This window comes from Macaca mulatta, chromosome 16, assembly GCF_049350105.2.
Source record: "Macaca mulatta isolate MMU2019108-1 chromosome 16, T2T-MMU8v2.0, whole genome shotgun sequence".
NCBI classification, from domain to species: Eukaryota; Metazoa; Chordata; class Mammalia; order Primates; family Cercopithecidae; genus Macaca; species Macaca mulatta.
Window position 1 is genome coordinate 72,358,620 of NC_133421.1, and position 24,408 is coordinate 72,383,027.

A 24,408-nucleotide genomic window follows, 5' to 3' on the forward strand; every position below is an offset into this window, starting at 1 on the left:
AACTTCTTTCTTGTTTTTTTCACAGAGACGGAGTGTTGCTTTGTTGCCCAGGCTGGTCTCAAACTCCTGGCTCCAAGTCCTTCCCCCTCAGCCTCCCAGAGTACTGGGATTACAGTGAGCCACCCAGCCTGGCCACTTGTTCATTCTTGAGATATAAGGATGCTGTTGGAGTAGGTGGAACATGAAACACATGAATACCCATCAAGTTAGCCCTTTGAGAGTTGATTTAAATAGCATTTTCAATATTCTGTGTACATTGTCATGTAAGCCGCAACGCTTTCTTAGATAGGTATTATCACTTGCTGCATTTCAGGAAACTGAGTTAAGAGGTTAAAGTTGCTTGCCCAAGGTCACATCGCCAGCGGCTTAGTAGTGCTTTAAACCCTAGTCCTCAGACTCCAAATCCTAGACTCTAATTTGCTGCTATATCTTTCTCTTTGTTATTACACTATCAAGGTTTAAGTGTTAACAAGAATAATAAAATCCATTGGCTTATTGTTATGCCCTCTAAAAGATTTTTAGACAATTTTTGGCTCTCTCTGAATGAATTTTCACCTGAGTAATATATGGGACAAAACTCATTTCAAAAATAATATAAAAATATGGCTCACTTATTTTTTTTTTATATTTTGCAAATTAGACTTTTGGCTTTGAAGTTCTTCCCTCACATCATATCTGGTAAATCACAGAAGTTTTCTCTTGTCAGAGGACTACAAGATAACCTGTCTTTCAGTCATTTTAACTGAGACTGAAACTGCATATGTCTTATAGTATATTTGAGCATTTCTCTTTAAATAAGCAAACTATGATTTCTAGTAGTTTACTGAAACTTACCACTGTTTTTCAGGTTAACATTAGCAGAATACCATGAACAAGAAGAAATCTTCAAACTCAGATTAGGTCATCTTAAAAAGGTAAGTGTAATGAGAAAATCTCCCTGGAGAAATGTGATACCTAGTTTACATTTGGGGTTGAAGCTCTCTGGTCATAGTAGCTGCACATAGCAGCAGAAAGCTTGAGTGACTGCTTTCATGTCATGTCTTGTAGCCTAATGGTAGAACTCATATTTTTCCATTTTCTTTTCTTTTCTTTTCTTTTTTTTTTTTTTTTGCGATGGAGTCTTACTCTGTCTCCCAGGCTGGAGTGCAGTGGCACGATCCTGGCGCACTGCAACCTCCAACTCCCGGGCTCAAGCGATTCTCATGCCTCAGCCTCCCAAGTAGCTGGGATTACAGGCATATGCCACCACACTCAGCTCATTTTTGTATTTTCAGTAGAGACGAGGTCTCACCATGTTGGCTAGGCTGGTCTCGAACTCCTGACCTCAAGTAATCTGCCTGCCTCAGCCTTCCAAAGTGCTGGGATTACAGGTTACAGGTGTGAGCCACCATGCCTGGCCTATCTTTCCATTTTCAAGTCAATTCCAGCAACCCAATAAGAGTGTTTTTTTTTTCCCCAGTGATCTGTGAGCAGATAATTCTGTATACATCATAAGGCTTCCCAAGTGGTTATCTTTGGAGTAAAATTTTAATATATAATAAGAGCAGATGATTTTGAAATTGATGTGAAGATTTTAAATCATATTTTAAATCACATAGCAGCTCTTATTCCTTGCCTAAACTAGTCAAAAGAGAAAGTCTTACGCCAAACCTTATTCAAACACAAAGGCACATAATATAGAATTTGTTATTGATGATATTCACTGAGACATCTTAGATGTGGATTGCTCAGCTCTTAAAATTCAGAAGCCCATACATTGGTCAATGCTGTTTATGGGTGATAATGGTCAGTAAGGATTTACTGAACTGCTTTTGGTATGTGTGCTTTTGTTTTTTATTTCACATATTAGTTTTCATGCTGTTTTCCCACTGGGTTCTCAGAGCTTATTAAATAAGTAGAACTTGCTGGGCATGGTGGCTCACACCTGTAATCCCAGCACTTTGGGAGGCTGAGGTGGGTGGATCACCTGAGGTGAGGAGTTCGAGACCAGCCTGCCCAGCATAGTGAAACCCCATCTCTACTAAAAATACAAAAAATTAGCTGGGTATGGTGGCGTGTGCCTGTAATCCCAACTACTCGGGAGGCTGAGGCGGGAGAATCGCTTGCACCTGGGAGGCAGAGGTTGCAGTGAGCCGGGATCGCGCCACTGCACTCCAGCCTGGGCCACAACAGTGAAACTCCGTCTCAAAAAATAAAACATAAAAATAAGTAGAACTTAAGGCACCAAGTGTAATCCACGCTTAAAGACGAGAACTGGATAGATAACCTGATTTTTGTAAAAAATGTTTCCATGTCTGTGTATATATGCACAAAACATTCCTGGAAACTTGTGTAAGAAACTTAATAGTGGTTACATCTCAGGAGTGGGCATGGAGAGGAGGGAGGAAGAGGGTAGAGAACTTCTACTTTTCTCACTGAACTCCTCTGTATGGTTTGAATTTTATTATTTTCTATGGGCTAATTTTTATGATTAAAATTCTTATCGCTTAAAAAGAAATCTTTCAATGCAAAGCACCTTCCTCTAGCCTTTCATAAGATAAATGTCTGCTATTGTTTTTGAAATAAGATCCCTGTGCTATTTCTTTCCTTTTCGCTTTAGGAGGAAGCAGAGATCCAGGCAGAGCTGGAGAGGCTAGAAAGGGTTAGAAATCTACATATCAGGGAACTAAAAAGGATACATAATGAAGATAATTCACAGTAAGCTACTTGGGGGTACATTGGGTTGGAGATTGCTAAGCATTTTATGTTATGAATTGAATGGTCTAGAATAATGTGTTTGCTTAATGTAAGTTAAATAAATGATTCCATAGTGTATTTAGCTCTTTTGTAGCATCTAATACAATTTTGTAAACAAAATTATGATTTGCCTTGGTTTAAATATACAATTGTATTAAATTTATATATTAAGTACATATGGGTATACGTAGAGCATTTTTACATGAGTAGAGGTTACTAAAACAATATGGCTTCGTAATTGTAAATGGTTGAGATATGTGGCATATTCAGATTTCCCTACAGAGCCTTAAGAAAGGGAAGATGGGTCACCGTGTGGTGTTGTGGAAAGAGTATTGGGTTGAGATGACACTCAGTTTCTGAATGACCTTTAAGGACCATTCAGGTGTTGACATTTTAAGTAAGACTCTTAAGTTCAGTACATTAATTGTAGATGAATTGAAACTGGGCAAAGTAGGTTGAAAGTAGAAAGCGGCTTTTATAAGTAATCTGTTTTTTCCCCATTTTTTTTTTGGACCCTGAAACATTTTTTCATAAAGCCACAGCTTGTGTATTTTTGTTTGGCTTATATGAGCTTTGGACCTTTCTTTCTGTTAAAGTGGCAGACAACAGCAGGTACCCCTTTCTGAGAACTCTCTGTGTATCAGGCCTGGTCCTAAGTGCCCTTAGTGCTCTCATTTAATCCGCAGGATAACCCAGTCATCTTTAATACATCAATCAGAAAACAAGCTTGGAGAAAGTAAATTAACTTGACCAGGGACTCATAAATAATGTGACCAAAGAGTTAAACTTGGATCTTTTTCATCCAAACCACCGTGCAGTAATGTCTCTCCAAATAGGCATGCTACTTTCTTAGAATCCATGTAAAGTAATTTCAGAATTAATAGTGAGATTGTTTAAGATCAGGAACTAGGTACAAATATTTTTAAATTTGTTTTTGCCAGAATTTGTCATTTCTTTATCATATTACTAAGAAACTACCCAAGAGAATCTAATATGGGGAACACAGTTATATCTGTCTTAAAGAGAGAATAATGAATGCACATAGAACATGTGACTCACTTTATAATCAAATCTGTTTTTAAGGAAATAGCAAGTGTCTTGGATTTACTGTATGTATTTTTGAAATGGTGAGAACATGTGGCCCTTGAACAGTTTGGAGGAGCCAAGTAGCACAATTTAAAAATCTCTGGTCTACTCTAATCTACCCTCCCTCATTGTATAGCAGGACAGAAAAAAGCAGGAGGAGCAAGAAAGGTCTAGTGTAGCTACACTGAGACCAGCACCCAAGTCCTGTGGCTCTGCAGCTAGTGCTGTTCATTGTAATTACACTGCCTCTTTGAACTGTGTAACTTTATACTCAGTATTTGCCATGTTGGTGTTGATTGTCAAACTACCAACAGTAGCTATAATTGTATGTATAATGTGTTAGATATTCTGGGAATTTGGCAAGCGTGGAAGACTGTAGTCCATGATCTCAGGGTGTTCCATGTTCCCTGTTTCCACAGATTTAAAGATCATCCAACGCTAAATGACAGATATTTGTTGTTACATCTTTTGGGTAGAGGAGGTTTCAGTGAAGTTTACAAGGTAAGTATAAGGAACTGGATACAAAGACTGGGAGTTAAATTATCGGCTCTTACCAACTTGGAGAACATTAAAAATACTGATAATTATAGGTTGGTATCCATTGGTTGAAATTCAAAAACTTTAAAAACCTGTGTCTTAGTGGCCGGGCGCGGTGGCTCAAGCCTGTAATCCCAGCACTTTGGGAGGCCGAGACGGGCGGATCACAAGGTCAGGAGATCGAGACCATCCTGGCTAACATGGTGAAACCCCGTCTCTACTAAAAATACAAAAAACTAGCCGGGCAAGGTGGCAGGCGCCTGTAGTCCCAGCTACTCGGGAGGCTGAGGCAGGAGAATGGCGTAAACCCGGGAGGCGGAGCTTGTAGTGAGCTGAGATCCGGCCACTGCACTCCAGCCTGGGCGACAGAGCGAGACTCCGTCTCAAAAAAAAAAAAAAAAAAAACAAACAAACAAAAACCTGTGTCTTTGGGAAAACAGCTTTTAACCCTAAGTGACCAAGCAGAATACAGTATTGTCATTTTCAAGTTTGAAAAATAAATAATTATAAATTTAAAAAACAAGAAGGAAGTATACTGGGTGGTGGAATTATGATGATTTTTATTCTGGTTCTGTACTTTCTGCCTCATATTTGTTAGAAAAGAGTATGTGCTATCTTTATTTCTTGTACAGAATAGATGTGTCAAACCTATTTCCAATAAGAATAGATTTTTTAAAATTGGAAAACCGGCTTTTTGTTTTAGAAGTGTTCTAATATCATTTACTAGCACTGGAAGTCTGAAAGAGTGTTCTGGCTTAGAGTGCTTCAGTTGGGCCAGCGAAGTACAGGCTGCTGAGCCTCCAGGTTGATTTTTACCAAATGAGGGATTCAGTATGTTTTAAATATAGCTACAGATCCATAACATGTGGATTTAATTTTTCTACATGTTTCTGGCACCTGTCTGTAAAGTATAGAATTGTTTATTAAGTAGTCTTTGTTGCACAGCTGTACCTTTCAGATGTACAGCTTTAACTGTTAGGATTTATGTTATGCCCATATGAATTTATATATGGGAAATCTTTTTAGTAAAATAGTTTTCATTGCAAATAAAAATGTTAAAACTAGTTCTGCCGTTTTCTTTCTAATTTTTTTTAAATTGCGGTTTTATTTATTTATTTATTTTAGAGACAGGGTCTTGCTCTGTTGCCCAGGCTGGAGTGAGATAACACGATCATAGTTCATTGCAGCCTCAGACTGCGGGGCACAAGCAAGCCTCCTGCCTCAACCTCTTGAGTAGCTGGGACTACAGGCCCAGTGCACTAATTTTTAAATATTTTATAGAGATAGGGTCTTGCTACATTGCCCAGGCAGGTCTCAACTAAGGGGCTCAAGCAGTCCTCCTGCCTTGGCGTCCCAGGGTGCTGAGATTACAGGTGTGAGCCACTGCACCCCACTGTGATTTTACTAAGTATATGTTTCAGTGGTATTAAGTACTTTTACAATGTGTGCAACTGACATCACTACATCACTGTTCATCTCCAGAACTGTATTACGATTAGTGCACTACCGTACTGGTTTTGATATTCTAGTGCCTTTTTTTTTTTTTTTGGAGACATTGTCTCACTCTGACACCCAGGCTAGAGTGCAGCAGTGCAGTCTCAGCTCACTGCAACCTCCCACTCCAGAGCTCAAGGGTCCTCCCATCTCAGCCTCCCAAAATGCTGGGGTTACAGGCATGAGCCACTGCACCTGGCTTCTAGTATCTTATTTGTATTTTTTAATCTGTGCTTATAAGTATGATTGGCCCATAGTCACCTTTTGTATGCAAGCAGCTTTGTCAAAATTTGATGTCATAATTATCCTAGCTCGTTAGATAGAGTTGTGAAGTCTCTTTTTTCCATGCTCTGGAACCCTTTTCATCACTTGGGAATTGTTGGCTCCTTAGAGTTGACTCATAAAAACTTCTCGGGCAGGCCAGACTCAGCAGCTCATGTCTATAATCCCAGCACTCTGGGAGCCGAGGCGGGAGGATCACTTGAGCCCAGGAGTTTGAAACCAGCCTGGGCAACATAGCAAGACCATGCCTCCACAAAGAAAGAAAAGAAAAATCACCTGGGAGATGTTGAGTTAGTGGAAAACATTTGGCTGTCTTTTCAGTTTCTTCTACAACTATTGATATATTCAGATTTTCTCTCTCTTAAGTCAGTTTTGGTAATTTAATTTTTCTAGGAAATCTATTTCGTTTATATATTTTTTCTTTTTTAATAGAGACAGGGTTTCACTGTGCTGTCTAAGCTGGTCTCAAACTCCTAGCCTGAAGTGATCTTCACCCCTCAGTCTTCCAAGTGCTGGGATTACCGCCACCATGCTTGGCCTAGAGTTTTAAAAAATATTTTCCACTGGCTGGGCACGGTGGCTCATGCCTGTAATCCTAGCACTTTGGGAGGCCAAGACAGGCAGATCATGAGGTCAGGAGATCAAGACCATCCTGGCTAACACGGTGAAACCCCGTCTCTACTAAAAATACAAAAAATTAGCCGGGCGTGGTGGCGGGCACCTGTAGTCCCAGCTACTTGGGAGGCTGAGGCAGGAGAATGGCATGAACCCGGGAGGCAGAGCTTACAGTGAGCCTAGATCCGGCCACTGCATTCCAGCCTGGGCGACAGAGCTAGACTCATCTCAAAAAAAAAAAAAGATAGATAGATAGATAGATATTCCACATCCTAGTTACTTCTCTGTTCTTGTAAAATTTTTATTTTTGTGTTTCTTGATTGATAGGCTAGAGATTAGTCAGTGTTGTTATTAATTTTTTCCTAAGAATCAACTTTTTTGTTGATGAAATCTGCTATTTCGTTAGTTTTCAATTTCATTAATGTCTGCTTTCATTCTTTCTGCTTTCTTCATTTTTATTTATGTTCATTATTAATTCTTAGTTTATTTTCTTTGTAATTTTTTTATCATAAAAAGATAGATATAAAATTTACCATCTTAACCATTTTTAAGTGTATAGTTCAGTAAAGTACATTCACGTTTTTGTGAAATAGATCTCAAACTTTTTTTCATCTTCCAAAACTGAAACTCTGTAGCCATTAACCAACTTTCCTTTCCCCCTCCTCCTCATCCTTGGAACCATTTTACATTCTGTTAATCTGAATTTGACTATGTTTAGATTTCTTACAGAAGTGGAATCATGTTACATCTTTTCATAATCAGCTTATTTTACCTAGCATAATGTCCTCAAGGTTCATCTATGCTATAGCATGTAACAGGATTGGCTTCCTTTTTAAGGTCACTTAATATTTTATTGTATGTACCACATTTTGTTTATCCTCCTCTGTTGATGGACACTTGGGTTGTTTCCATCTCTTGCCTATTGTATATAGTGCTGTTGTTTTTGTTTTTGGTTTGTTTGTTTGTTTTGAGACAGTCTTGCTCTGTCGCCCAGGCTGGAGTTCAGTGGTGTAAGCTCGGCTCACTGCAACCTCCGTCTCCTGGGTTCAAGTGATTTTCCTGCCTCAGCCTCCCCCAGTAGCTGGGATTACAAGTGTGTACCACCATGCCACCTAATTTTTTTGTATTTTTAGTAGAGATGGGATTTCACTGTGTTGGCCAGGCCAGTCTCGAACTCCTGATCTTAAGTGATCCGCTCACCTCTGCCTCCCAAAGTGCTGGGATTATAGGCATGAGCCACCGCGCCCAGCCTGTAGTTCTGTTTTGAATTTGGGTGTCCAAATATCTCTATGAGACTCTGCTTTCAATTCTTTTGGATATATACCTAGAAGTGTATGTAATTTTGAAACATCAGAATTGGTTCTTGGTGCCTCCTGGTTACTTTTAGTAATTTCATCATCGTATTTTTTCCTAATGTATTTCTTCAAACATTTTATTTCTTTTTCTCTTGAGACAGAGTCTCACTCTATCGTCCAGGCTGCAGTGCAATGGCGTGATCTTGGCTCACTGCTGCAACCTCTGCCTCCCAGGTTCAAGTGATTTTCCTGCTTCAGCTTCCCGAGTAGCTGGGATTACAGGCACCCGCCACCACACCTGGATAATTTTTGTATTTTTTTAGTAGAGATGGGTTTTACTATATTGGCTAGGATGGTCTCAAATTCCTGACCTCGTGATCTGCCCTCCTTAGCCTCCCAAAGTGCTGGGATTACAGATGTGAGCCACCATGCTCAGCCCCACACATTTTATTTCTGAGATCTAAATACTTCTTGCAGTGATGTGTGCATTTAGTTTTTCTTTCGCTGTTCTCCAATCTCCAAAATCCTTTCTTAAGTCAGTGGTAGGTCACAGTGTCTTGGATTTAGAAGTACAGTGTAGTTAGAGAAAATTATGCTTGAAATAGCATTGGTACTCTTACAAATTGGGTGGTATTTACTGTTTTTAAAAAATTATTTGAAATGATTTTCTGGTGTGAAGCCATGATGGTATTCATGATTGTGGATGGACTGAAGATTCTGTAAGAAAAAAGTTCAAAAGTTTCCGTTTTTGGCCGGGCATGGCCTCTACTGCCTCTAACCCAATAACGGGTTATTTTCTCCAGGAGGCAGGCAGTGTGTGTTCCTAGAATTTCAAAAGTGGAAGGATGTTTGAAGTTTGTGAAGTGTCAACTGAAGGACAAGAGACAACCTAAGGGAGATGGGTCCCAGATGGTAATAGATGGTGTCCAGAAAGAGAATGGATGGGAAATGATACTGAATACCAATACTTTGAGAGGCCAAGGTGGGAAGATTACTTGAGGCCAGGAGTTCAAAACCAGCCTGGCAAACACATTGAGGACTTGTCTAGATAAAAAAATTAAAAATATTGCAGTTTTTGTGAAATAAGATATGTCTGAAGTGAGTGGTTTTTATACTTTAAACATACTGGTTTTAATTTGGTATAAATGATGGAAGTTTCTCTATAAGCAGCTCTCTCTACATGCAGTGCTTACCTAGAGAAACTTACGTTTAGAAAGATCTGTAAAGTAGTGATCACCCTATTTATGGACTGTTTTCTGCACTTGTTGCCTTCATGTATTTGTATATTTGTGGAAATTAGCAGATGGGTAATAACAGTGTTGAAACTGAAATGGTAAGCTTTTAATCTGAACTTTACAAACTAAGAAAAACTATTCTAAAGGAGCTATGCAATAAATTCTTTTGTTTGGAGGGAAATCTTCAATTCAATTGAAAGATTACTTTATCAAATAATGATTTACACCCAGCTTCCTCAAAACTCCATGTTACCTTTTTCACTGTGCTATAGCAAGCACTACCTAGCTGATGCAGGACTTGCCGGCAGTGGTGGCCTTTGGGGAAAGCCGGTTCCTACCTCTGGACAGTGCTGGAGAAGTGACTTGGTGTCACTAACTTCATCCATTGTTGGAATTAAAAACTACTTTTCGGCCGGGTGCAGTGGCTCACACCTGTAATCCCAGCACTTTGGGAGGCCGAGGCCGGCAGATCACCTGAGGGCTGGAGACCAGCCTAACCAACATGGTGAAACCCCGTCTCTACTAAAAGTACAAAAATTAGCCAGGTTTGATGGTGCGTGCCTGTAATCCCAGCTACTCAGGAGGCTGAGGTAGAAGAATCACTTGAACCCGAGAGACAGGTTGCAGTGAGCTGAGATTGCACCGTTGCACTCCAGCCTGGGTGACAGAGCGAGACTCTGTCTCAAAAACAACAACAACAACAAAACCACTTTTTATTTGCCCAGCAGATAGAGATGGGACTAAAGGCAGGGCTGTTTTTTGTTCTTGTTTCTCTTTTTATTTTAATAAACAATATGCCAAATTACAGGGTTATTTTGTAAATAATCATGCCAAAGAAGTATATTGTGAGGGGTTATTTTCTCCAGGAGGCAGACAGTGTGTGTCCCTAGGATTTCAAAAGTGGCAGGATGTTTGAAGTTTGTAAAGTCCCAGTGTCAACTGAAGGACAAGAGCAACCTAAGAGAGACGGGTCCCAGACGGGGAGTAGATGGTGTCCAGAAAGAGCATGGTTGGGAAATGATTCTGAAGGCAGGGGCTATCTTTCTGTTTGTGGTGTTGGCCTGGTTTTATGTTCTAAATCCCTTGGTGCCAGTGTGTCTGGAGACTTCTAAATTATCTAATCACAAGTTTCAAGAAGATGGTTGCAAGACTGATACAAGTATGTGATATATTTAATAATGTATTTTGGACTTTGATTATGTTATATGTTAAAGGCTCACATCAGTTGCCTGTAATTCTTCTTAACATTTGCCCAGTATATAATTTATTCTCTTTCTTTATAGGCATTTGATCTAACAGAGCAAAGATACGTAGCTGTGAAAATTCACCAGTTAAATAAAAACTGGAGAGATGAGAAAAAGGAGAATTACCACAAGTAAGTGATACTTGAGTGTCTGACTTTTTAAAATTAAATAATACCTGTAGTTTGAGCATTATGCTACAAGCTTTACATGCATTGTTGTTGGTTTTGTTTTATGTAATCTTCATAACTACCCTAAGATAATAAATGTATTCTCAGTATTACAATGAGGAAACTGATGCTTACAGAATTGGAGTAACAAGAAGTGGCTGAGCTAGTATTTAAATCCAGATTTTCCTTAATCCAAAGCCCCAGTACTCTTAACCTTCCTTTCCTTTGTGGCTAGAAATAGCTGTAGTAAATAAAGCCTTCGAAATCATTGTTGCTGGCCGGGCATGGTGGCTCACGCCTGTAATCCCAGCTTTTTGGGAGGCTGAGGCAGTCTAATCACGAGGTCAGGAGATCGAGACCATCCTAGCTAACACAGTGAAACCCCGTCTCTACTAAAAATACAAAAAATTAGCCGGGCGTGGTGGTGGGCGCCTGTAGTCCCAGCTACTCAGGAGACTGAGGCAAGAGAATGGTGTGAACCCGGGAGGCAGAGCTTGCAGTGAGCTGAGATCTCGCCACTGCACTCCAGCCTGGGTGACAGAGCGAGTGTGAGACTCCATGTCAAAAAAAAAAAAAAAAAAGAAATCATGGTTGCTTGTCTGTAGAAACTAGACCCTAGGGAGCTGCTGGTGGGTTCTTTCTGCTACTTCAGTCATTTCCTTCTGGAAGAGACTGGGGGCACCTGGTGTGTCTTCGTGGCACCTGTTTGACTTGTTCAGCCTCTCTGTGCTATGTTCTCCTCCCTGTCGCAGTTTGCCCATCTCAAAGTTCTCGGTCTTCAGGGTCCCACTTTCTGTGCTTGCTTCTCTATAGAATAGTACTAGTGGCGGTCTTCTTCTGTACTTGGGGTGGGGCGCGGGGAGAGGGGCTTCTTTAAAATGAATTGTTATTATTTGCACAGCTGGGAATTGCTTTGATCCACTAATGTCAGGTTTTGCCTATATCCCCCCAAGCTCCTGAACATTGGAGTTCATGGCTCATTTGCTTTAGAGGCTATGCAGACTTAATTTGCTATTAGGTTCCCCACTGGGCTTAGTTTTGTTTCCTTGTTGTTGGTACAAGTATTGAATCAGACAAGTCCTGCCCCTGAAAGGAGGGGACGGGCTTTTTTGATAAACACCTCGTTTCCATAAAGGCAGTCTTGTTTTTTTGTTTTGTTTTGTTTTGTTTTTTGTTTTTGTTTTAATAAATAATAATTTGGAAGGGAAAAAACAGTGGTCTTTGAAGTAGCCCTTTAGTTGGCTTCTAGCCTGCTCCGAGGCAACTCTTGCTCTATACCTCTTGTTCATCAGGAACCCAGAAGTTCTTCCTGTTCCAGACAGATGGGCAGTGGGGCTCAGCACTGGAGAAGGGAAGGTTCCTGCTACATTAAGAGCAACAGGGCTTAGCAGAGGGAGAAGGGATGACCTGTGGCACCCTGCGTATGTTTCTTAGGTGACAGGCAGCTGCAGTCCAGATGCTCCTGAGAGGCAGTTACATTATTATAAAAACATTCCAGTCACTTGACATGTAGGGATGAGTGGCACGCAGTAGTGAGGGGGCCAGGAGCACTTCGGAGAAGGAAAGCGCATGTTGTTCTGACCAGTTATAAATGAGCAATACCCCTACTGTGTTGAGACCCTAAGAATGCCTAAGGGTGTTAGACCAGCACAGGCTTCTCTTTAAAAATGCCCTCTAGGGACCAACCTTGGTCAACCTCGAAAACATAGTTCCTGTGCTGAGACATGTATGTATTTTGCCTAGTCTGAGTATCCAGGTTTCTGGCTGACCTTGCAGAGAACTCTAGTGTTGGATACCACAGCAACTGCAGATGGGTGTTCTGCTCATCTAGCCTTTTGAAACAGTGAGGAGTGGAAGCCGGGCCTTGTCCCTCCTTCAAACAGTTGGCAAGCACTCTGAGTCCTGGCGGGTATGGATTGGATGTCAGAGAGCACGTGAAGGGGATGGTCTTATTTGTCTTAAGTTCTTTGCTATTCAAGTTCCAGGCTGGCGTTGGTGCCTTTCTACTCTGTTTTCTCATCAGAGAGGGGATCATGGTGCTTGAGCTCATCTGAGGAGGGGGCATTTCCCATTTGGCAGATACCCTGGGGAGAGGTTGTGTGAGTTCTCGTGGCCTCCATTCTTGCTTTGGGGGGGTGGGGGGAGTTCTTTTTTTTTATTCTCCCAATCAGGAAGCAGCACTGAGGGGACAATTCTTAAGTATCTCCACCTTTCTTTTGAAAGAATTGGCTTTCTAAGTGATATGAAATCATAGTCATATATTTCAGGCTATAGAAAATGGTGAATTTTCTGCTTTGAACTAAAAAGAGACTTACATCAAGCACATAACAGACATTGATGAGTGCTTTAAAAAATCAGTATTAAACTAAAAAGTAGTATACTTCAGTGTTGTGACATTGTAAAATATGAAAATGCTATAACCTGCTAGTAAGGTCTGTTAATTGCTTTTCCATTCATGGGGATGACCTCCCAGTCCCATCTGGAATCAAGACATTTATTCTGATAAAAAAGAAGGCAAATTTCAAAAGAAAATAAAAGATGTTTGTTTTGTTGTATTTTGAATTTCGTTCTGTCACTTCATTCCTCTCCTCCTCCTACCATAAACAAAAAGTAAACTGATTGTATTTTACTTTCACATAATAAAAACACAAATTTTATTTAAAAAATTTATTTTAAAAATTTAGTATTACTGAACTGCTTAAACTCCCTCAAATAACATATTTAAAATTCTACAGTAGGAAAAATTTCATGTAGAATTATTTGCAGAAGTAATTTGTATTGGCGTTAGTATGCTTTTGTATGATACTCTATTCTAATTTTTTAAACATAAAAGCAAGCATTTTGAAAAATCTAAATATATATCAACTTATAAGAGAGTAAAAGACATTTTGGTGGATGAGTTTCTTCCAGTTTCTCATTAAAGTCTCTGTGTTTGTAGTACATGGATCCCTTGGATTATAAGTTGAAAGTTGAACATGGCTCAGTCATTGCCTTGCTGATGAAGTAAGAGATGCAGGTTTAGAGCTGGGCACAGGTTCAGCGACACTCTTCAAATTCCGTTAATTGGCGAGGACTTTGAATGACATTTTGATTCTTAAATTTTTGCCGCCTCTTGTTTACTCTGTTTTCTGTACCTCAAAAAGAGAAATTGGTTTCTGCTCTAAAATGCACAAAATCAAGAAGTTAAAAGGGTCAAGTGCTATACATTTATAGCATGCTAGAGTGAAAAATAACTTAAAACAGTGATCTGTTTAGTCCCTAGATTTTTAAACTTTTTGTTTGTTTGTTTTTTGTTTTTTTGAGACAGAGTCTCATCTGTCGCCCAGACTGGAGTTCAGTGGCGCGATCTCCGCTCACTGCAAGCTCTGCCTCCCGGGTTCACGCCATTCTCCTGCCTCAGCCTCCCGAGTGGCTGGGACTACATGTGCCTGCCACCACGCCCGGCTAACTTTTTTGTATTTTTAGTAGAGACAGAGTTTCACTGTGTTAGCCAGGATGCTCTTGATCTCCTGACCTCGTGATCCACCACCCTCGGCCTCCCAAAGTGCTGGGATTACAAGCCTGAGCCACTGTGTCTTTGTCTCAGAAACAAAGACAGCAGCACCCTTATTTTATCAAATGCAATATTACAAGGAATGTAATTTAAAATGCAAGTATGCTGGCAGAAAGGGGACTGATGATTCTGTGACTCTGCAGTTGCAGAAGCTCCATGTAGGAGATTGTTTGGACATAGCGATTACCCCTCTTAATCAGGTGCTACCTCCTTCAGGGCACATGAGATCATATTAAATTCTTTTTTTTGAGATGGGGTCTCACCGTGTTGCCCAGGCCGGTCTTGAACTCCTGGGCTCAAGCAGTCTTCCCAGTTCAGCCTGTCAAAGTGCTGGGATTACAGGTATGAGCCACCACACCCAACAAGATTGTATTAAATTCTCTTTACTATTTCTTGAATGTATTTTTTAGTCAGTTTTGTAAAACAAAAATGTACATACTTTTTCCTCTCCTGCTTATTGCCCCTAAGCCTTTAAATTCTAAACAAATTGTAATGCATCCTATTTAGGAGCTAGATTTGGTGATGTGTATGATTACTAATAGAAAATCTGGGCTGGGGCCGGGCGCAGTGGCTCAAGCCTGTAATCCCAGCACTTTGGGAGGCCAAGGCAGGCGGATCACAAGGTCAGGAGTTCGAGACCAGCCTGACCAATATGGTGAAACGCCGCCTCCACTAAAAGTACAAAAATTAGCCAGGGGTGGTGGCAGACGCCTGTAGTCCCAGCTACTCAGGAGGCTGAGGCAGGAGAATCGCTTGAACCCGGAGGCGGAGGTTATAGTGAGCCGAGATCGGGCCACTGCACTCCAGCCTGGGAGACAGAGCAAGACTCCATCTCAAAAAAAAAAAAAAAAGAAAATCTGGGCTGGGCGTAGTGGTCCACACCTATGATCCCAGCACTTTGGGAGGCCAAGGTGGGCAGATCACGAGGTCGGGAGTTTGAGACCAGCCTGGCCAATATGGTGAAACCCAGTCTCTACTAAAAATGCAAAATTAGCTGGGCGTGGTGGCACGCACCTGAAATCTTATCTACTTGGGAGGCTGAGGCAAAAGAATAGCTTGAACCCAGGAGGCGGAGGTTGCAGTGAGTTGAGATGGCACCACTGCACTCCAACTTGGGTGACAGAGCAAGACTCTGTCTTAAAAGAAAAAGAAAATCTGTATGTTTCTAGCCCTTCTGTAAAATATGAAGAAAAGTGCTCTTAGTACTCTGTGTAAAACTGTACTGTTAAATATATGTGTGTAATTAAAAAAAAAAAAAGACAAGTATGGAGCTACTTTGGTGGAATTGGGGGTTGGGGAGGCCAAAGCTACATTTGCCGAGTGTCTGCAGCAAGCTCACTTCAAAACATCCAGTCCAGTGATGCCGAAACTGAAGCTCAGAGAGGTGAAGCCACAGAGCCACAGCAAGGAGCCAGGCCTCTGTGTTCCCAGGGTAGTGTGTGTTCTAACACCACTCTGCCTCGGTGCTGGCAAGTCGTTTTTTGGAAAAACGTAAAGATGATAAAATGAAGCATCAGGGGAGGCAAAATGGCCAAAAATGGCAGCTTGAAAACTAAGCCCAAATAGTTTCCATTGGGGAAAAATATATGTAATTACTTTCAGATTCCTATTTCTCCCTTTCCCCACTTCCCCTCATTTTTTCCTCGGCTTTTCTTTAGTTGAGTACTTTCTTTGTATTTTTGGTATACTGTAGTTTACCTGTTTCTGAAAACATCACTGTTTTTTTAGTTTTATTTTACCATACTATGGAAAGTGTCCCCTTTCCAACTAGCCTTATAACAAAATGTCCTAAGCCAAATAGTGCTGAATTACTTAAAATATCACAGTTAATCTCTTTGTAAATAAGAACCACTTTTTTTTTTTGAGACGGAGTTTTGCTCTTATTGCCCAGGCTGGAGTGCAGTGGCACAATCTCAGCTCACTACAACCTCCGCCTCCTGGGTTCAAGCAATTCTCCTGCCTCAGCCTCCCAAGTAGCTGGGATTACAGGCATGCACCACCACCACCCCGGCTAATTTTGTATTTTTTTTTTAGTCGAGACAGGGTTTCTCCATGTTGGTCAGGCTGGTCTTGAACTCCTGACCTCAGGTGATCTGCCCACCTCGGCCTCCCAAAGTGTTGGGATTACAGGCGTGAGCCACCACGCCAGCCAGAACTACATTCTTAAAATAGTATTGGTAATTATATTGTGTAAGCATATTCTGTTGTTCTTCTAAAATTCAGAATATGAATATGTCAGGCTATACAGTACACTTTTGTTCCTGATGAAATGATTTTAAACTAGAAAAGTACCTTTAAAATGCTAATCATGTTAGTCATATGTTGCTTAACAATGGGACTACGTTTTGAGAAATGCATCATTAGGTGATTTTGTTGTGCAAACATCACAGAGTGTACTTAATGTAAGCTTAGATGGTATAGCCTACTGTATATCTAGGCTGTATGGTATAGCCCATTGCTCCTAGGCTACACACCTGTATAGCATGTTACTGTACTGAATAGTATAGGCCAGTGGTTTCCAACCTTTTTGGCATCAGTGACCAGTTTTGTGGAAGACAGTTTTTCCATGGACCGGGGTTGGGGGGAGATGGTTTCAGGATGATTCAAGCGCATTATATTTATTGTGTTCTTTATTTCTATTACTATTACATTGTAATATATACAGAATTAATTACACAGCTTACCATAATGTAGAATCAGTGGGAGCCCTGAGCTTGCTTTCCTGCAGTTAAACGGTCCCATCTGGTGGTCATGGGAGACAGTGACAGATCATCAGGTGTTAGGTTCTCATAAGGAGCACACAACCTAGATCCCTAGCATGCACAGTTCACGGTAGGGTTTGCACTCCTATGAGAATCTGCCGCTGCTGATCTGACAGACCAGGAGCTCAGGCGGTCATGCGAGCTATGGGGAACAGCTGTAAACACAGATGAAGCTTCGCTCATTCACCTCCTTCTCACCTCCTGCTGTGTGGCCCAGTTCCTAACAAGGCACGGACCTGTACTGGGTTGGGGACCCCTGCTATAGGCAATTGTGTTACTAATTGTGTATGTAAGCATATCTAAGCATAGAAAAGATACAGTAAATATACAGTATAAAAATGGTACACCTGTACCATTAATAGAATTTGCAGAACTGGAAGTTGCTCTGAGTGAGTCAGAGTCTAGGATAATATTGCACACTACTGTAGACTTTATAAACACTATACACAAAGGCTACACTACATTTATTAAAAATGTTTTCAAGTGTAAATCTTTGTTTACTGTAACCTTTTTGCTGTGGAAACTGCCTTTTTAATAAAACTTTTTGACTCTTGTAAATAACACTTAACTTTAAAAAAATGCATTGTACACAGTTGTATGAAAATATTTTCTTTCCTTGTATCCTTATTCTATAAGCTTTTTTCTATTAAATTTTTTTTTTAATTTTTTTTGTTAAGAACTAAGGCACACTCTCATTAGCCTAGGCTTGCACAGGTCAGGACCATCCATATCACTTTCTTCCATCTCCATCTTGTCCCACTGGAAGCTCTTCAGGGACAATAACATGCACGCAGCTGTCACCCTCTATGATAACAATGCCTTCTCCTGGGATACCCCCTGAAGGACCTGCCTGAGTTTGTTTTATAGTTACAATTTTTTTTTTAAATAAGTAGATGGGAGTACATTCTACAATTTTTTTTTATTTTTTTGAGATGGAGTTTTGCTCTGTCACCCAGGCTGGAGTGCAGTGGTGTGATCTAGCTCACTTCCATCTGCTTTCTGGGTTCAAGCGTCTCTCCTGCCCCAGCCTCCCAAGTAGCTGGGATTACAGGTGCGCACCACCACTCCCTGCTGCTGTTTGTATATTTAGTGGAGATGGAGTTTCTCCATGGTGGCCAGGCTGGCCTCAAACTCCTGACGTCAAGCGATCCGCCTGCCTCAACCTCCCAAAGTGCTGGGATTACAGCCATGAGCCACTACCCCCATCTCTAAAATTTAAATAATTAAAAAGTACAGTGCAGGCCAGGTGCCGTGGCTCATGCCTGTAATCCCAGCACTTTGGGAGGCCAAGGCGGGCAGATCACTTGAAGTCAGGAGTTCCAGATCAACATGGCCAACATGACGAAACCCCCTCTCTACTAAAAATACAAAAATTAGCTGGGCGTGCTGGTATGTGTCTGTAATCCCAGCTACTTGGGAGGCTGAGGCAGGAGAATCGCTTGAACCTGGGAGGCAAAGGCCACAGTGAGCTGAGATCACGCCACTGCACTCCAGCCTTAGCAACAGAGTGAGACTCGATCTCAAAAACAAAAAAAGTGGCCGGGCGCGGTGGCTCAAGCCTGTAATCCCAGCACTTTGGGAGGCCGAGACGGGCGGGTCACGAGGTCAGGAGATCGAGACCATCCTGGCTAACACGGTGAAACCCCATCTCTACTAAAAAAAAATACAAAAAACTAGCCCGGCGAGGTGGCGGGCGCCTGTAGTCCCAGTTACTCGGGAGGCTGAGGCAGGAGAATGGCGTAAACCCGGGAGGTGGAGCTTGCAGTGAGCTGAGAACCGGCCACTGTGCTCCAGCCTGGGCGACAGAGTGAGACTCCGTCTCAAAAAAAAAAAAAAAAAAAAAGTGCAGTATAGTAAGCCCTCGCTTAATAGCAATGATAGGTTCTTGGAAACTGCAACTTTAAGGGAAACAAGGTGTAACAAAACCAATTTTACCATAGGCTAATTGACATAAATGAGTTAAGTTCCTGTGGCATATTCCTGGTCACAAAAACATCACCCAGCTTCTAAATAAAGACTAAAACACTTGTAATACTAAACGTTGAAATATGTATGAGCTTTATATAAATTTAAGAAAGATTAATAGAAACAAGGTAACATTTACCCACTCATTCCCCACTCAGGGTTGAGGGTGGCCAGAGCCTATATCAGCAGCTCAGGGGCAAGGTGGGAGCCACCCTAGACAGGATGCCGTCCCATTGCATGGCAGGTGCATGCACACACACACACACACACACAGGGACCATGTGGATATGCCAGTGAACCCAACCCATGTGCCTTTGGGATGTGGGAGGAAAGCAGAATAACCTGAGAAAACCCACGCAGACAGGGGAAGAACACACAGACTCCACATGGACAGTGGTGCCGACCAGGAATTGATTTTTTTTTTTTTTTGAGGCAGAGTCTAACTTTATCACCCAGGCTAGAGTGCCATGGCGCAGTCTTGCCTCACTGCAGTCTCCGCCTCCCAGGTTCAAATGATTCTTCTCCCTCAGCCTCTTGAGTAGCGGGGATTACAGGTGGCCACCACCACACCTAGCTAATTTTTGTATTTTTAGTAGAGACGGGGTTTCACCATGTTGGTCAGGCTGGTCTCGAACTCCTGACCTCAGGTGATCTACCCGCCTTGGCCTCCCAAAGTCCTGGAATTACAGGCATGAGCCATGGTGCCTGGCTGACTTTTTTTTTTTTTTTTTGTTAGCGTTATAACAAAATGATGTTATTTAAGGGCCTGCTGTATGGTAAATACATAAACCAATTATGTATTCATTTATTATCATTATCAAGTGTTATATACTGTAGATAACTGTATGTGCTAGACTTTAATATGGCTGGCAGCACAGTAGATTTGTTTCCACCAGCATCACCACAAGCATGAGTAATGCATTGTGCCGTGACCTCTTGACTGCTGGGTCACCAGGTGATAGGATTTTTCAGCTCTGTTGTACTTTTTTTTTTCTTCCTCAATTCATAGGAAGCTCTGTTATACTCTTATGGGACCCCTGTCATATATGTGGCTTAGCATCATTGACCGAAGGGTTGTTACACAGTGGATGACTGCATCAAATATGCCATTCCAAGACAACTGGGGTTCCATAATCTCACATTTCATATTTTATTAGAATAAAGTAAAGCTAATAGCACTTAAATTATTTTTGTAAGAAGAAGAATTTAAAAACAAAAACTACAAAGTACTGCTAATTGATTTATGTAACAGATAATCCTTTAACCTAAGGGGTTTACATGATAAAAATGACCTCTTTGGTGTTACCCCAGCATATATACATTTACAGATATGATTTCATGTATCAGCTTTAGAGGAGGGGGGAAAATAACTGTCCTTGTTATTTTAAAATCTATGATACTTGAGTATAAGTGGAAAAGAGGTGTGATTATCATAGAATGAACTTGAAAGGGATAAAAAGGGTTGACATCTGTTCACTTAACAAATATTTGAGCACCTATTATTTTATTTATTTATTTTTTTGGAGATGGAGTCTCGCTCCGTCGCCAGGCTGGAGTGCAGTGGCGTGACCTCAGCTCACTGCAACCTCCATTTCCTGGGTTCAAGTGATTCTTCTGCCTCCGCCTCCCAAGTAGCTGGGACCATAGGTGCGCACCACCACGCCCAGCTAAGTTTTTATTTTTAGTAGAGACGAGGTTTCACCATGTTGGGCAGTATGGTCTCTATCTCTTGACCTCGTGATCCACCCGCCTCAGCCTCCCAAAGTGCTAGGATTACAGTCGTGAGCCACTGCGCGGAGCCAAAGCACCTATTATTTTCTCAATGGCTTGGTAGATTCCAATAGAGAAAATAGGATGAGCAAAGAGAGAAGTCAGATGAGGGACCAGATGGACCAGAATGGAATTAACATGTGGAGACAATAGAGAAATGATTGAATATTTAGGAAGATCTTTGAAGAGTTCTAAAAGGTAGGCCAATATACCTTCTTGTTAATTTTCCCTTTTGTTTACAGGCATGCATGTAGGGAATACCGGATTCATAAAGAACTGGATCATCCCAGAATAGTTAAGCTGTATGATTACTTTTCACTGGATACTGACTCGTAAGTGCTGTGCTGTTTTACCTTAACAGTTACATTATTTTCTTGCAATGTTGATTGTTCATGGAATAGAGCTGAACTCTGGGTCTAGGACATACCCTCTGAGGGAACCAAATATATTAATTTGTGGACAAATGATCAAACATAAATTCAAATTTGGGTCAGTAAGAAACCTCTAGGCCAAAGGACCATGCACTTGTGTGCCAGTAAATGTTTAACAACCAGCTTGGTATGAAGAGAGACAGGGCTAATTTGTAGTGTTTGCCAGTTTCCGTAGTGGAGATATTCCTCCTGTGTCCAATTTTGATGTACCACCTGTTTATTTTTTTAAAACATCTTAATTATTATTCACATACTGTATAATTCACACATGTAAAATATACAGTTTAGTGGTTTTCAGCATATTCATAGATATATACAACCACCAGAGCCAATTTTAGAATTTTTTCACCACCTCAAAAGAAACCCCATACCTTTTACTACTATTCCTCTATTCCACTATTCCATGCCTCTGCCCTCACCCTAATCTGTCTGTTTTATCTCTATAGATTTCCTATTCTGGACTCTCATATGCATGGAATCATATAGTATGTGGACTTTTATTGCTGGCTTCTTTCACTTAGCATAATGTTGTCAAGTTTAATCCTTGTAGCCTGTATTGGTATTTCATTCCTTTTTATGACAAAATAATATTCTATCCTGTGGGTATACCACATTTTGCTTATCTGTTTGTCCTACCAGTGGTTTGATAACCCGCTCACAAAACTCTTGAAAATTTAAGTCAGCTCTTGGAAACTGACATGAGTTGGTGCCAGCATGCCACTGACGTGCACTAGTGAGTGTAGACTGTTCAAGAGAGTTTCTGCTCACCCCAGAGACTTTTATGAACATTGCCAGACTTTTTTTAAAAAGTACTGGCTGTATGATTTTATCCTAGAATGAGACAACAAATGTGGCACTAATGAAGACAAGGCTCAGTCAGTGCAACATGTTGAAATACAGGCTTATAGGCTTATAGGATGTTAGAATAGGAAGGGTTCTGAGTCCAGCCTTTTCGTTTTATAGAAGGATTTTGAGGACCAGAGAAGTTAAATGACTTGTCTGAGATCGTTGGTAATTGTGGTCATTGCTGTATTTTGTTACTTGGTATCGGTAAGCTCCTGTACCTCTGGGTTTACCCAGCAGTTTAGTTGGATACATCTCAACATTTGGAAATGTTTCTCTGTAGAAGTCTGAACTGAATCGGAATATGTCCTAGGTCTAGACTCCAGGTTCCCTCAGCCTCCCATGGTAATTCTAGGAGTTTTCAGCCATCTCTGTTCTAGCCAACAGTCTCAGAGATGGCTGTGCAAACCGCTGGCTCACATTTAGAAATAACCCCAAAGAGGACTATAATTCCCTTTGGAAACATGACCTGAGCCATTCTCTCAGGGATTTCTTCTTCTCATTTGGATAGCCCTGGCACTGAGCTTAGCCATGTGTGTTTCACATGGAGTGGAATTTTTTTAAAAAGATGTAGTTAGAGGGCAGGATTGGGAAACCAGGGGCAGGTCATGACATCACTGTTTTGCTTTGAGTAGATTTCTTCAGTACTAGGTAGACCCCCCTCTCTGAACTATTAAATCAGGCTCAAATTATCTGCTGTTTTGAATTGTATACACACTTTTAACTAATGTGAGAAATTGAGTTGGTTCTACACTATTCTCGAGTTGATTACTTTGTTCTTTCTATTGCATGTATGATGAATTTTCACCAAAAATAAGTCAGACCATGATTTTTAGAATATCTTCTGAGAATTGTTTGGGTATTAAAAGTGAGGCTTTATTTTATTATTATTAATTTTTTTTTTGAGGCTCTGTTGCCCAGGCTGGAGTGCAGTGGTGCCATCTTGGCTCACTGCAACCTCCGACTCCCAGGTTCAAGTGATTCTCCTACCTCAGCCTCCCGAGTGGCTAGGATTACAGATGCACGCCACCATGCCTGGCTAATTTTTTCTATTTTTAGTAGATACAGGGTTTCACCATGCTGGGCAGGCTGGTCTTGAACTCCTGACCTTGTGATCCGCCCACCTCAGCCTCCCAAAGTGCTGGGATTACAAGCTTTAGCCACTGTGCCTGACTGAAAGTGAGGCTTTATTTTCAACTTTGGGTCAAAGAATCATTTCATTGAGCATGAGTCTGTATTTCAGATTTCAGAATCTCAGGTCAGAGAAATCTATAAATTTCAGACATTTATTTTATTTTGTTTTATTTGAGATGGAGTGTTGCTCTGTTGTCCAGGCAGTAATGCAGTGGCATGATCTTGGCTCACTGCAACCTCCACCTCATGGGTTCAAGCAATTCTCGTGCCTCAGTCCCTCAAGTAGCTGGGATTACAGGTGTGCGCCACCATACCTGGCCAATTTTATATATTTTTAGTAGAGACGGAGTTTCACTGTATTGGCCAGGCTGGTCTCAAACTCTTGGCCTCAAGTGATCTGCCCATCTCTGCCTTCCAGATTGCTGGGATTATAGCAGACACTTGTTTTCAGATACAGGGCTAGAATGCCCTGCTGTGTTTCGTAAGATGGCATAAGATATTGTTTGGTTTGTGGAGTCCACAGGACCATGTGTGTCCATATTCAATTGCAGTGCTTTATGAAGGCCTCAAATTGCCCAGTGGCCCATAGCGCTAGTCCTAAACCTGTTTGCTCTCAGTTCTGTTCCTCGCCCTTTTGCTGCTCTATATCTTCGGGGGGTTAGTCCTTGTAGGCTGTGTTTACCAGGCCCATGTGTCCATTGGTGTCCTGCTGGTTTCAGCCAATGTGAAGCAGAAATGGGAGGGGGTCTCCACCTCCTCTCCCATCCTGCAATTCTAGTTTCCCCTGGTGACCCTGGGTTCTGGTTTCACCATTTCCTCCCTTCTGGCCCGCTCGCCTGAGGGTGCTAATGGCTTCCTGCTGTATGATCTCCAGGGTGCCTCACTGACCAGTTTGTCTTCTCAGCTCTTCCATCATCTGTATGATCAGTTCCCTGAATTAAAGTCTCTCTGTTTTAAATGATCAAGTGGTTTTGTTTTGTTTTTTTTCCAGGCTAGACCCTGACTGATACACCCACATTATCACAACTTAGAATACTTGAAAAGGTATTCATCCCTCAGGGATAGTCACACAGTTCAGGACACCTTACTTCAGAGTATAATGCCTTGGAAGATAGGCACATGACCTGTGATGCCACAGATGCCATATGGTTTTATGTTTGGGTATGATATATTGACATAAGTGAAGGAAAGAGAGCCCGCATACATTTGTTAGAACCGTAGATGCTATACTTTACAAGCCCTTTTACACCTTATGTTTA

At 41.3% G+C, this 24,408-nt stretch overlaps 1 protein-coding gene across 32 annotated transcripts in view; it reads left to right on the forward strand.

Moving 5' to 3' along the window:
- The window catches only part of TLK2 (tousled like kinase 2), a 165,293-nt gene that overhangs the window by 124,555 nt on the left and 16,330 nt on the right, over positions 1 to 24,408 (forward strand). For 29 of the 32 annotated variants that reach the window (XM_077972341.1, XM_077972323.1, XM_077972338.1 and 26 more), the window contains 5 exons: positions 848 to 914; positions 2,600 to 2,697; positions 4,242 to 4,323; positions 10,564 to 10,655; positions 20,984 to 21,073. In XM_077972341.1, the coding sequence (XP_077828467.1) occupies positions 848 to 914; positions 2,600 to 2,697; positions 4,242 to 4,323; positions 10,564 to 10,655; positions 20,984 to 21,073 (429 nt within the window). The remainder of the gene's footprint in view (positions 1 to 847; positions 915 to 2,599; positions 2,698 to 4,241; positions 4,324 to 10,563; positions 10,656 to 20,983; positions 21,074 to 24,408) is intronic. The other 3 variants (XM_077972333.1, XM_077972339.1, XM_077972315.1) reach the window with 1 other exon arrangement.